The 14,792-nt window shown below is 44.8% G+C and overlaps 1 protein-coding gene across 1 annotated transcript in view; it reads right to left on the minus strand.

The window, feature by feature from the left end:
- Positions 1 to 2,800: 2,800 nt before the first annotated feature.
- The window catches only part of LOC147689754 (transmembrane protein 151B-like), a 202,209-nt gene continuing 190,217 nt past the window's right edge, over positions 2,801 to 14,792 (minus strand). Inside the window, exon 2 of the mRNA XM_086936587.1 lies at positions 2,801 to 4,234. Within this exon, the coding sequence (XP_086792713.1) occupies positions 2,801 to 4,234 (1,434 nt within the window). The remainder of the gene's footprint in view (positions 4,235 to 14,792) is intronic.

A 14,792-nucleotide genomic window follows, 5' to 3' on the forward strand; every position in this document is an offset into this window, starting at 1 on the left:
TGTGACAGTGTGGTGATTCGTGCCTGACTGTTTGAGATGTTTCTGCGTTAAGAGTTGCTTGTGACAGCTGTTCTGGTTTATGGCGACCTCTGTCCCCTTCCCAGGGCGTAATCCCGCCCTAGCGGGCGCTTGCTGATCTCCCTTGGTCTGTCTGAGGGACACATGGTTGAGGTACGGGGCGGGTGGTGGGTAGTGGGCACGGGTTTCGGTAGTCTGGCTTGTTCTTTCTTGGGGTGGGTGGGTTTGCTATTGTTTGGGGGGTCCTCTTCCCTTTATTCACCATTCCCTGAATACTTGTTGCTGTTCCCCTAGATTCTGGGTTTCTACGCAGTTCTTTACAGGTGGCTATTTTGATCCTGCCAATCTGGCGCGTCCTGCTCCCCTGGGGTCTGATATTGTTGGTGCGGTGGGGTGTGCATCCTGCTTATGAGTTGCGGTCATCCAATAGTAGATGCTACGATCGATTGCTTCTGTACACCTGTTCAACACCTGCAGTTTCGCCGCCAGGCCCTTAGGCTGTTGGTCTTTATGGCTGTGTAACTTACCCGCACCCGGGGATTGGAGAATGGTTTTTTTCTTTGTTGCCGCCGGCCCCCGGGTTGTAGGCGATGTCGGCTGTGTATGTAACTTGGAAGTGCAATAAAGTATAAATTTAATAAAAAAAAAAACAATGTAAATGTAGCATCAGGCCAAGACTATCTTTTTTGTCCAAAAAATGAAGCTGTATGTGTAAAACTTTTTAATTACTTTAAAGAATTTATGTTTATATTTTATTTTTTTCATATATATACATATTTATTTCTAATTGGGTAATTAACTTTCTCACCTAAGATTTTTTTTGAGTACTAGTATCTTGCTCTTCAAATTGTATTTTGCTCATTACTAGCTGCTCTTTATTGCTATTTTGCACTTTAGGGATATGTCGAGTATATGTCCCACTCTGACCTTTTGGTTATTCCTTAAAATTAATTTAAGTGGAATTTTGCATACATTTTGCACATAACTTATCTGCTAGTGCATGGCTTTTTGCATTGATCGGGCGACGCTTAGTTACTCTGTTACCATGCTGCTATTCCCCAAATTGTACTTGAATGGGTTGATATCTACTCTCTTTTGTACATTTGCAATTTAGGAGATGCTTTGTTTCCTTTCTCGCTTGGTAATTAATTATAATAATTTTTTATTTGAAATAGAATTTCGTTTTTTTTATAACATAAGAACGGGTAGCTATCTGATGTTTAAGCACTTATTAGGATATTGTTTGTAATCTCATCCCTTATGCCACAAACTTTAAACTCCATTTATAGGCAAATTGTTTACGTGTTGCTGTGGTTAATTTTATGATGGCATGTGGAGTGAGTCTTGTTATGTTTTGTTATCTATAATATTATGCATGTGATCTTATGTGGACCTCCTTGGAGTTCCAAATCTTGAATAAAATATTGAATTGAATTGGATCTGGCACTACCACCCTGATCCAAGGTTGTCTTTCCTCTCTATTATCAAGAAAGTACTTAAAATCCCTTCTTCACAAACATGCCCACCTCAAATTGCCTACATCGCTGCCTTGGGCATCAATGGCCTATTGCATCTCTCTCGGGTATGTAAATGGCTGGTATTTACATGATATACTATCAAATAATTGTCTACTCTGTTCAATTATATTTTGTCTCTTATCTGCTTTGTCTGTAAAATCACTACTTTAACAACTGTCACATGATTGCAAAGCGGCCTGCCACCCAGGATGTTTGTGGTCTACAAAAACTCATATAAAGAAAACAAACATCCCTTAGTTGGCTTTCGAAGGACCTATACGCATGGGCAGGGAAGGGAAGGAGAAATGTGTGTGATGAAAGGCTGGAATGAAAAGTGCCAACTGTAAACCTGAGAGTGTCACAGAGAGAGAGAGAGAAGGAATGAGGGATGCAGGGAAGGCTGGAGAGAGAGGCAGGAAGGTCAGAAGAGACTGCAGCAAGGAAGCTCAATGAAAGTGAAAGAGACAGCAGAAAAGGAGAGGATATCCGAAAATTGGTGGTTCATTCAAATGAGATGAGGCACAAAAATAAGTAATCCACTCTGAAATTCGCTGCTTCAGCTGTGAAACAAAACAACACAAAGGTTAAGGCCATCGCTTTGATGCTGCGGGAGAGTTGGAGGCAGGAAGCAGCTCACACAGAACAGGGAAACCAGCCCTTCTGATTGGTCACTCACTATACGCTATGATGAATTTCCCAATGAAGGCAAAGCGTGGCCTAGGAAAGGCTGACATTTCAGAATCTGGTTGCATTGCATTATGTATCTAAAGTGTATTTCATGTATACCTCTACAGCACTGGAAGACAAAGTCCATTAAAGAACATCTTCTGTGGAGTCAAGCCTAAAGGGATTTGTCAAGGGTTTTGCAGAAACGGCATCTGCGCCCTTCTAGAGGGCGCATCAAAGGATTTAGTACTGGTAAAAGGGTGTGCCTGTGTGTCTGGGTTTGGGGCACGTTGTGGAGAATCCATATTTGTGCTCTTATTGCCTCAGTGAACATAAAACATTTGCAAATATGTGACTTACCAGACATCAACATATGGGGTCAGTGGCAGATAACAAATAGTGAACCGGGGAGGAAGACATGTAACCCCTCTGGGAAGACTAGTGTGAGTACAGTGAGCCAGAAGCTACTCCAGCTGTTATGAAAGCTATACACTGCAGGAGTAGGGTGAGGTGGACTCTTGGCACTTTGAACCCATTGCAGCGCAATTCCCCAGTTGCCTGAAGAAGGTACCACAAGCTCTGAACAAAATCCAGTTCTGTCACAATGCAGTTTCCAGGCAGGAAGAGCGACGAATGCAGAAAGGCCGTCCCTCGCCCCCCTCCGAACGGTGGATGATGAGCACTGGGAAGAAGCGGGCATCGTGATATGTGGGCGGGTTCTCATTGATGGCCAACTGACTTGAATACGAGCAGCACTGTTCATCCTGGCAGCCACGCTCTGCAATGCTACTGCTTCGGCTGCGCCAAAGACCCGTCCTACAAGAGCCATGGACGCGGCACAAAGAGAAGCGGCTCGTGTTGAGGGAGAAGCGGGAGTGCCCACCGCTGCAGCTGTTGAACGCATGGCGCGAGAAGATGGAAGAGTTGCTGGATGCTCCATTGCAGGTTTCACACCCTCGCAAGATCCTACCGTATCCACATGCGGAGTAACCGTTGCACACTGGTGACTCTGTTAAATCCATTAAAACGGCTTCTGAGTAGCTAGGGATGAGCTGTCTATTGGTGCATATGTGCCACTCAAGATCTGTGCTGTCCAGGGTACTGACCCTTGGCATTCGGTACCTGTACACAGGCTCCTCTGATGTGGCAGGCACCGTGAATTCCAGTCCCAATAACTTCTCCACGTGATAGTGAACGTATGCGGTCTGATACTCTATTAGAACTCTCAAGGGCCAGGAGAGCAGGAGTAGTGATGCCACCCAGAATGTGTAATGCGACCCGTACCATGGGAGATGTTCTGGATCCACATAGGCCAACATGAGGTCCTTGAAGTCCATGTTCTTCAGCTGCATGCCTTCTCGGGCTTCCATGTAGTCATCTAAGCCCTCGATCTCTGTGAAGAAGTGAGCACGTTGAGTCAGGTACGAGTTCTCTGACTCCGTGTTGGCAAAGCTAAAGCACTTTGTGAATTTCACTTTGGTGGCAGCATGGCGTTCCAGGTCAAGGAGGTCCTTGGAGATGTCTTTGACTCCACAGTGAGAGTACTCAAACTCTGCCTCTGCCACATGCGTGTTGACTCGTTCATGGTAGACTTGTGTGGTTGTGTATGCGTCCCCATTTCGGTATCGAGTCACCTGTCGGGTGCGTCGTACAAAGTGGTAGCTAATGGCCTTCCACCAGATGCATGGGGTGGCTTGGCGCAATCGTAGGATATGTTCGTAGACGCTGTCAACATCCACCTTGTATTGGAGCTCGCACTTGGCGTGGCAATGCCAGCACTCCACCAGGTAGACCACATAGAGCATGGCCAGGAAGGCTAAGGGGATGTAGATGTAGCCATCAGAACACGGGCTGTCGTGGTAGATCATCGACTGTCCCTTGAAGGAGCTGTCAAAGCTGAGCTTGGTGACTCTCGCCAGCTGGCACCAGGTCACCGCCGCCAGGCAGCAGTACATGAGGAGGGAGAGCAGCAGGCATTTCCAATGGGACTCGCGGCACAAGGAGGCACTCAGAGATTGCTGGCAGGGACGTTGCTAGGGAGGAGAGAAAAAGAAACAGGTGTAAGTCCACAAGAGAAATAAAAAGAGAGACAGAAAGAAATGTAGAGAAAAGGAAGACAGACAATGAAAGAGGAAGGAAAGAGGAATACTGATAAGAAGAGAGAGAACAAATGAGAGAGTTGAAGAATAAAGGAAAAGAAAACAAAACAGAGCATGATTGAGAGCAAAAGACTGAGGAAGAGAGCCATTTAGGAATACAAAGCAAGCAAATGATGAAGACAGGAAAAGGAAGGAGAGAAAAGACGAAAGGGAGCGAGAAGGAGAGAGAAAGAGTGCAAAAATGAGGAAAGAAATAGATGGGGAGAAAGAAAGGACAAGCGAGAGGAAAGATAGAAAAAGTAAGAAGGCCATATTGAAAGTAAAAGAGTGAGTGAGAGAGGGTGAAAGAGTGAGGAAGAAAAAAGGGAATGAAGCAAAAGAGAAAATGGAAGAAAAAAAGTTTATGTAGAGAAAGATAGAAGAGAAACCGAGAAAAATAGAGCATGACCAAGAGTGCGAGAAAGACCGAGAGAGAAATGAAATGGGGTAGAGAAAGAGTAGTGAAAAAGAGAGAAATAATCTTGCACCAATGGAAGTGCAAACCCTCCAAATAAAAATGCCATGCAGCATAGAAAGAACATCTTGAGCGATATTGCCGTATGATAATTAAGAAAGGCACTTAAAGTAAAAGAAAATAAAAAACGAAATGCTATAAATAGAGCAATGCCACCAAAGGGAGTGTAATTGTTTGGTAACACAGAGAAGAGGATTTGATTTACAGACTGTAAGTCCGCACCTGTGTCTCTACTTCATCTATTTCACCTCTTTCTCAACCTCAGCTTTCTTTACCTCAACTCTCTATCTCTGTCTCCATTTCTCTACATCTCACCTCTTTCCACCTCACTTCTCTCGGTGCCTCATTTTCTTACCTCGCATCTTTTACATCTCATCTCTCTACCCAACGTCTCAATTTACCGTACTAGTTTCTCGTTCCCTCTGTTCCCTCTACCCCATCTCTCTCACTACGTTTCTCCTTTCTTGTTTTTCTGTGTCTCTAAATCTACTTCTTTTCTTCTAGGTATCCCCACTTCCTCTCTCTGCACTTTCACTTGTTTGGCGCAGCCTCGCTACCTCTCCTCTATGTGTTTACCTCTTCCTCTACTTCACCTCTCTCTACCACCTCCCTCTCTACATCTCACCTGTGTCTCTTTCTCTGTCTATCTGAACTGTGCCCAACTTCTCATTCATCCTCACCTCTCTTTATCATCTCTCTCTCTCTTCGTTGCCTATTTTCTTTCTAAATTTCTTCTACCCTTAACTCTCTCTCTACTTTTTATTCAGCCTTGTTTAAATGTCCTGCCTTTCTGTCATTTTTCTAATGTTGCCAATCGCTCTATATCACCACTAACTGTCCACTTTACATATATTTACACTTCTACCACTATCTTGCCTTATCCATGTCTATCTCTACCTCTATTTCTCTCTACCTCACCTCTCCTTCTACTACAGCTCAGTCTCAATCTCATCCCTCGACGGACCCACGCCTCTCCCTCTCTCTATTCTTCCTTCTCCCTCTCTCTCCCCTTACCTTGGACCGCACTCTGAAACCTGACACACCACTCTGCCTCTCTTTCTTCTCCTGCCTCTTGCTCCTTGTATCTTGCCTTCAGGCTACCCGGCCTCTCTTCCTTTACCTTACCTCCACCTCCCTCCTTATTGTCTACCTCATCTGTAGCTCCTTTCTACCTCTAATACACCTCTCTTGCATTTCTTAGTTTGAATCTGTATATTGTTTTCCAAAACAATATATATACATGATAAAGGATTGACATTTGAGTATTAATATTTGCCAAAAGTACAGCCGTATTGCATTAAAAAAAGAACATATGCTAGTTAGAAAAGTGGTACAAAATACATCTGGTATATAAGTGACAAACGCCGCAATGAACTTGCGTAGGAGCACGCATGCAGCCCAAAAGTAAGGCATCCACAAGGTGCAGGAGCCATTATTTGGTGCTCATATGGTTTCTGGTGTGGGGCCTAAAGCATGCATGGTTGATGTGGGCGAAGACTTGCAGTGAGATTATCAGCAATAGCACTCATAAGAATACACCTCTCTTGCATAGCTTTCTTTTTAGCTCACAATATTTCGACCTCTCTATCCTTCTACCTCTCCGCACTCCCATTGCTTTCACTCAGCATAGCCTGGCCACTGTTTAGCCCAGTGGTCTTCAAACGTTTTAATGCCGTGCCAGCTGGGAAAAAAAATCACCGACCCCCCCATAATTTGTTATAATTATTCTATTAAACTGGCAATGTTTAAATATTTCCAGACTTATTTAAACATTGCAGTTATGTTACTGTTTAACAAATGAAATCAAATACATAATTGCCAAACATACTATTCTGTTGAGGCAGGCCTTTCCAATGTGTAAGAGTATCCACAGTGTGATTATCAGAAATGGGGGTGGAGATTTTGACTCCTTCTCCCAGCCAGGATATAAATGACAAACGTTGTTAGTGATGGCTCATTACAGATCAGCTTCCTGCCACTCATTAGGTCGAGCTACACAGCTGGTTATTCGAGACCTGCTGTAATTGGTCTGCTGGACTTCAAGCCCACCCCCTTTCTTGGCATTGCTTTTCATTTGTCTATGTCAGAGTCCTTTAAAAATCCTTGCTTGCTAGTGGCCAGTCCTGCCTCTTTGCCCCTCCTTTCTCTCTTCGGTTCCTCCCACAGAGCTGGGACTTAGTACTGTGTCATTCCACTATGGTTCTTTATCAGTTCCTGGGGGACTACTTTTTTCTTTGTTTCCTGCTCTGTTACTGTTTGGCCCTGTTTAGCTTTGGCGCCATAGCTGCTTCCATTTTACTATAACATTCCTCCTTCCCACCTCCTCTTAATGCCATAGTTGTGTTTCCCCCAAACCCGCGGCCGTGCCTACCACTCCTTCACTTGTTTTTTTTTAGCCTTTTTTTCAATTTACAATGTCAACCAGCAGTTGGGCTTTTTTTGGCAGAATTTTGTTTTGGGCTTCAGTTTAACCCCTTTACTGCGGGGTGTTTCCCGCCCCCCGCACGCAGCTGTGCTGGTGACGAGCTGAGCTCATCATGAGGCACAGCGGAGCTGCACTCATGACGAGCTGAGCTCGTCACGACCACACCCGTTTTGGAACGTTCAGCACAGCGCAGAATTTATCACCGTGTGCAAACGTTCCAACAGCCGTGAGGAGCTCAGCTCGTCATGAGTGCAGCTCAACCTTGCCTCATGACAAGCTGAGCTCGTCATGAGCACTCAACGGGTTAAGGAAGATTGAGCTTGTAGAAGTCTTGTTTTTAGGCGTGACTAAGACCATCCTAAACGGGTGCCATGTTGCAGTGGGACTTTTCAATAACAAGTATGATAAGATTATGTGTTACTACAATACATTAGCATTTAAAATTTTCTCCCCCAAGGTATTTCTCTATAAAAAATGCCATGCTCGTATTTTTATTTGGAATAGTGAAGTACACGCAGCCCTTTTTCCTTTCTACACTATCCCCAGAAATCACATTTATTTGATGAAGGCGTGGCATCAACGTGGGTTAAAAAATGTACAATTTATATGAAGCCTTTACAAACTGTGCTGTCCCCAGTGACTTTGGGTGGTGCAGCGCTTGTCATTCACTAGCACTTCATGTTTTTACAACTAATTTTCTTCTGGTCACTTTTAGAACAACTTCGGGCTAGCCTCGTCCTCTTCAGTCCACTGTTGCAGGTAAGTTGGTAATGGTTTATGCATTTCTGGCAAAGCAGTCTTTTTACTATCCATGTCCATCCTCCCTCTGTAATGGTGCCTGCCACACCAAAGCCCCACGGGATGTTCTTTAGAGCCGCTGCTGTCTTTTTACATCAATATCGTGAGGGCTGCGCGTCAGTGACAGCGCCCGTCTGGCTTGGAAGTATTATTATGCTCTCCTGGGCTGCAATTGGAGAATCATTGCTTCTCGGTTTACGACAGAACTATTACCGAGAAGCATGGAGCATTCTTTATGGCAACAAACACTAGGAGAGAGAAAGGGGGTCTACTGGAATTTAAAGACCTAGGGGTCCATTAAGATGTCGGGCGGATTTCCACTGCCATATTAGGATGGCGGAGGGAACCGTGGTGGTGTGAAACACCGCCCGCCTGTTTTCCGCCCCGGTCGCCTTGCGGCCGGGGCGGAAAATAATTAATATGGAGGCGGTGTCTGTTAGACACCGCCCGCCATATTACAATGGGCTTTTGCTGATGCTGTTCCATGGACGACTCCCTGCGGCGGCCCCTTGCGGGCCCCCTGGGAGTCCGTGGCTTAGGGGGTGCACATGGGGGGTACCTATGGTACCCCCCCGCATTTCTAAGTGCAACATGGCAGGCACCGCGCGGTGCCTGTCATGTCGCGCTTAGAAAAGCATAACTTGCACTTTTACCATTGCGGCGGGCGGAGATTTGTGCTCCGCCCGCCGCAATGGTACATATACAGGATGCGTCCGCCTGTGTGGCGGGCGCATCCTAATGCCCTGATCGGAACTCCCGCCCTTATGGCGGGCGGTCCGGGGTCCCGGTATGATGGCGGGCGGACTAAGTCTGCCCGTCATCATAATGACCCCCTAGCGTGGATATATTCCACAACCAAATACTGAAACAGAACTAGAATATCCACGGGTCTATTTGATCAAAGTAAAAATACTAGAGCAACACGAGGCCTAGCGTTGCTCTAGCACTTTTACTTTGATCAAATAGACCCGTGCATATTCTAGTTCTGTTTCAGTATTCTTTATGACCAGATGAATGAAACAAGTAGTTCTTTGTAGTACCTGTCTGAGTTATATTTCTGAGGCTGCAATCTGTGGGTTAGTTAATCATCTTTTCATGTCTATTAACTTTTGCCTTTCCTTTCGAAGTTACCACCTGCGCTTTCTTTCTCTCCTTCTCACCCCTCATAAATACCTTATTACATGTGCTTTTCCATGTTTGTTATAATGTGTTCATTCCATCCCGTTATAAGCGCTATGTACGTCTGCCAAAATCCGGTTTCAGTTTGCCAGTAAGCATTCTTCCTTTTCCTGAAAACAAGATAAGGAATCAACACTCCTCTTCCAAGTGAGTGTGAGAGGAGGCTGTCAGCAGCTCTGCTTTTCACAATAAAACGTTAACTTTATATAATTCACAATGCTTGGCTGGTAAATACATTTTCTCACAAAGATGCTTTTCTAATAGCGTTGGCACTATTCAGTGTGAGCACTTCTTTTTCGGTCTACATATCACTGTGTGGCAGACTGTCGTAAATCACATTGACTCTGAATAAGGTGACACTTGCCTGCCCCTCCAACATGATAGCTATTTACTGGTCTTTGCCCATCATCCTGATGAAATGGTAGGATGTAAATGCTTCTTGGCAGGTTGCTCTATTCCTCCACCTCAGCTTGTTTTCCTTATGGCTGTCTCTTGCTTTGTGACTCTCTGAGTCTCTGTGCAAGTGGCTTTACTGATGCCTCTGTGTGTACCCCTCTCTCTGGTTTTGTCTGTCTGCCACTGTTTGGCATTTTGCAAAATGGATATTGTCACAAATAAACAGATGGAGATATTAAAAAATGTCAGTACATACCCCACAGCTGTCTGTGCCTTTGTGAAGGGAAAAGGGAAGGCTCATCCAATGCTCCTTAATTCTTCTATTTCCTGATGCCTTTTCTCCTGTCTTTTCTCTCACTCTCCTCCCTTCTGCCCCCTCTCTTTCAGTCTTTTCCCCTTTATCTCACTTCCCCCTTTCTCTTCATTCTTTCCCCTCTCACCTCCTCCTTTCCACCTCTTTAATCCCCCTTCATATTCTTTCATCTTCCCTCCTTCCTTCCTCATTTCATTACATGTCCCATTTTATTAATTTCCCCTTTTCTTTTCATTCACTCCTAGGCCTGGGCAGAGTTTGCGTAGTCGCGCTGCGATGATTTACGCGAAGTGGTAAAAAAACTCCACAAGCTACGTGGAATTCCGCAAGCACTCAGAGTTGCTTGTTCCGCCCGTTCGTGATGCGTTTTTCCTGTTCGGGAACGTGTATTGCGAGTTTGAGGCGCTGTTTACGTGCTCGGGGGGGAAATATCTTGCGAACTTGCCCCTTCGGTCGCCAATGGGCGCGGCATCGTAAGCTTCACCAAACTTCAGCGGATGTCCGATGGCGCGTCCGAATGAAGTGTTCGCGATCGCACACTCTTGCGGGATCGCGCAGCCGGCTACCAAAATCTCGTGGCGCACGCGAACGGATAGGAAAACTCATCGGCGAATGCAGGGATCCCTGTAAGTCATTACTGCGCATGTGAAATGCATTTTAAAAGCGCGAACAAGGGAAAAACTCCATTACACCACGGATCGCTAAGTTTTCAGTAACTCTGTGCTCTACGCGGAAAGCAGAGTTGCCATAAATCTGCAAACTCCGCAAGCGGATTTTACCGCCCAGGGTTATCTTCCTCACCTTTTACCAGCTTTCTCCATTTTTTTCTCTTCCTATCTTTACTTTTTTTCTCCCCTTCATCTCACATTCCTCTTCCCCTTCTTCCTTTTCCTAATTTCCATCCAGCGCCTCTACCCCCACTTTATCTCTTCTACTTTCCTTAATCTTCCAACTTCTCATCTTCATTCCACCGCCAATTCCTGGCCTATTTCATTTTTTCTCTTAAAGGTGATGTTACTTTTCCTTTCCATCATCTGTCTTGCTTGCTCTAGATAATGTTTTTGGACTCTAGGTGTTTAATAGGGTATTCTACACTCTTAGGTTTGGATAGTAGCCACCTGGCTTTGAGTATCTGATATTGTCAGACCTGCCACCTTTAAGACAGAGGTCATAGAGTGAGTGGACCCTGAGACCATTATTCTCATTAGCCATAAGGGGACAGGGCTTTGTTGCAAGCACCCATCCCCCCACAAAAAAATGTTTCGAAGTCTGTTGCTAGTGTACTGGATAAGATGCAAAATCCTCCATGGTCATCTGTTTTAGATTTTGGATTTAGAACAGTTGTACCCACATAGCTCAACACATGAGCTGGAGACCCAGTCTGCCCCAGGGTTTCTAGCGCACATTATCTCCAATCAAGTGAGTTCAGCTCATCACTGAGTGAACAGTGCCGATATTGTGTGACACATGGTGGCATCTTGTGTGTTGGCAGGGCTCTAGTGTCCACTGGTATTTGAGTGTGTAGGTATTCCTATTGATCCTAGCTTTCTCTACCTCGATGCAACCTCCTCGATCTTGCTCCACGCTTAACTTTTCTCCCCCTTCATCTCTTTTTCAATGGTTTCTATCTCTCCACTGACTTTGTCTTCCGCTAGCTCATCATTATCTCTCTCTCTGACCATCACTTTCTTGCTCTCTTTGCACGCCTCTCTCTGAACCTCGTTTTTATGTCTCTTTGTACCTCTCTTTCGCTTTTGCTTTGCTTGCCTTCCCCCCTCTCTGTCATTCTGTCAATGTATCTCTCGCGCTTCCGCTCGGTGTTTCTCCATCTACAGCTGTCTGTTTTCCATCTCCCTTTCTCTTCTATTGCCTCACTATTTGCTGCACCATCACATTCTTAGTCCTCTGAAACGGTTCCCAAGCACTAATGGAAGAAAGATTTGAATGTGGCTGTGCTGCTCTCCCAAGGGAGGAGCCAAAGAGAAACCAAAACCTCATTCATGTGTTATCTAAAGTATGGTCTACTTTGGCGAAACAGAAAGCAGAACCTAGGCTTACAGTTTAAAAATGTATATTTTTAGCAATCCCACGGGAAAGCCTTATCCAATATGTTGTTGCAATCTGAGTTGCCTCATGTTATCATCTGAAACCAGCTCCAGGTTGATCCATTGGGTGCTGCTCAACACATACTAACATGAAACTGCAAAGCAGAACTATGTGGGTCAGAAACAGGCAGAGTGTTAAATGTGCAGGTACTGTCTAGTGCTGAGTACCTGCACTTCTTTCATTTGAAAGGAAGAGTACTGCCACTTCTTAGTACTGCTGCAATACATTTAATGGGAGCCTACTGATACTTCTCAGAAGCAAACAAGTACTCTAAATAGTGAGTACCAGCACTTTTGTATTTCCAGTCCAAGCACTGGGAACAGCAAGAGGGTTCATCTTTAGAAAGAAATGCATTGAATTATGTTATGTTACTGAACCTTTTGTGCTTTTGTTTTTTAAGCTGTGTGTGTTGCATGGCTCTGAACTCTCTGCAATTTGTTTTGCAGCAGTACTCTGAGCTGCCTGCACTGAGGTTTATTGCATGGTTCTGGTATGCACACACCAATGAAGTGAGGATCAGTGTTCTAGGGTTATGGTAATGGAGTTGTATCCATTGTATGTATGCTTTCGTGTGTTCTTCAATACTTGCTGTTTAATGTAGGTCATCTTGCGTGATTGCTGAGCCTGCTTGGTTCAGTGGTTTGCTGCTTTTGACAAGTTAGTGTTGATTATCCACACAGGTCTACACCACACAATTCAACCCCACACATTTCCAATCCACACCACATAGTTCAACACCAAACTTCATAATTCAACTCAATACCATGATTACACAACACACCACATACATCAAATCCAATCCACACTACAGAATTCCACATGATGCCACAAAATTCGACAGCACGCCACATAAGCTACACTACATACCACTCCACAACACAAAATACAATTCCACATAATTACACTCCATAACACGCAATACCACTCCACATAATTCCAGTACCCTCAATACGACATAATTAGTATGCACATAATTCCACTGCACACCATGCCGCATAATTCCACTACACAAATCCACTCCACACCACACAATTCCACGCCACGTAATTCCACAACAATCAATTGCAATCCAACCCACATAACTCCACTTTACGCTACATACATACACTCCATAACACATGGGTACAAGACATTATCATTTACAGCGCCAATAGCCCCAACTCAAACAATTGCGATACCTATTGCATTTCTAATGCTTGTTTTTTTCTGCTGAAAACAAAGGATAGTTATCAACATAATGCTTCTTTTAGCCAGGGCCTGTCACACCCCCCCATCACCTCTGGATCACTTGAGGTCCCCCAGGGGGGCCCGCCCTCCCTCCAGTTTGAAGACCCCTGGTTTAGCCACAGCGGTGTGTACATGGAAAGAAATGAGGGGCGAGGCAGGGGAAGAGCATTAAACAGACAATGATCACATCTCACTCCACGAAATTATGAAAATCCACGCACAGTACTATGATTTTCACTGTTGCAGTGAAAATGCCAGTTGTGAAGGATGATTTATTTATGATTCCGAATATCTGTCAATTGAAGCTATAATGTCATGTGCTATGGCATATATCTTTTATATATTAATTGTATGCACTCGTCAGTTTAGCATCCAACAAGTCACACTTACTCTGTCTTTGCTGCAATTAGATGAACAGCCTGGTTACAAACCAAAATCCAAGTAAAATATTAGTATTTAAAAACAATTTTTTTTACATACAAGAGCAAAAGAAATTGATTTATCAAACGTCCTTGTTTGACTCGTCGATGCAGGGGAGAGTGAGCGTTTAACAGTTTTTTTCAAAATTGGTAATAAACTCAAAGTTGTTCCAGACAGGGGTGCGCAAAATTAATTTTGCCTGGTCCCCAAATAAACTTAAGATGCCACTGCCAGAATGTACAGTGAAAAAAGACCTGGTACTGTTAAAAGACTCAGATAATGGCTGACACATTGGTTCCCTGAAATTATTTTACTTAGTTCAAAACAAAACACCAGGCATCCCCGCCAGGCAGTGAAGGACTGGGTTCTTTAAGACCCAGCGGTGCCAGGGCACAACACCTGAAACCTTCGTGGGTAACCTGCTCCGGCGTACGAATCACAGAGACACGGGACACTTCCTTCGACGTCAAAGATTCAAGGTTTATTTGATGCAGGGAACACAGAGGTCACGACAAGTACACAACGTGCAACTTGGGGAGACTGCTTCAAATTGGTTCTGTGGATCGCTCCTTTTATACAGTTTTTACCCATAGGATTACATTGAACACAAAAGTTTACAACCCGGTTCCCACCATTATCCCCCAGAGGGGTCGTTTTGGTCTTTTTGAAACACATGAGGTCCGGAACATAAGTGCGGAAACATTTGGCGGTTCCCAACTGTAAAAACCATCTTCCCAACATTAGCAAATTCCAATCAGCAATAAAACAGATCGAAATAGGAACAAGGACAGGTGTAGAGGAAGACGGAGACAGTGGGGAGATCGGAAAGGGTGTAAAAGGGGAGGTATCGGGAAACACGAGATACAGGCATCAAAGGGACGTGCCTAATGAGATGCACGGCTGAGACAATAAGTCCGTGCGGCAAGATGAGCTTCAAGCGGCGCCATCTGCCTTACAGCAGCAACCCCCTCGTCATAGAGACACTTACAAAGAACATGTGTCTTCCGCAAATATCTTGGGAGTCCCAGGGTCGCGAAGCGGACAGCGTCCGTTCGCTGGCTACTTGAGGGCAAGAGACAAAATGGATGCCGTATCTAAGATGGAACCCGTGGGT

The sequence above is a fragment of the Lissotriton vulgaris genome, chromosome 9 (assembly GCF_964263255.1).
Source record: "Lissotriton vulgaris chromosome 9, aLisVul1.2, whole genome shotgun sequence".
Lineage (NCBI taxonomy): Eukaryota > Metazoa > Chordata > Amphibia > Caudata > Salamandridae > Lissotriton > Lissotriton vulgaris.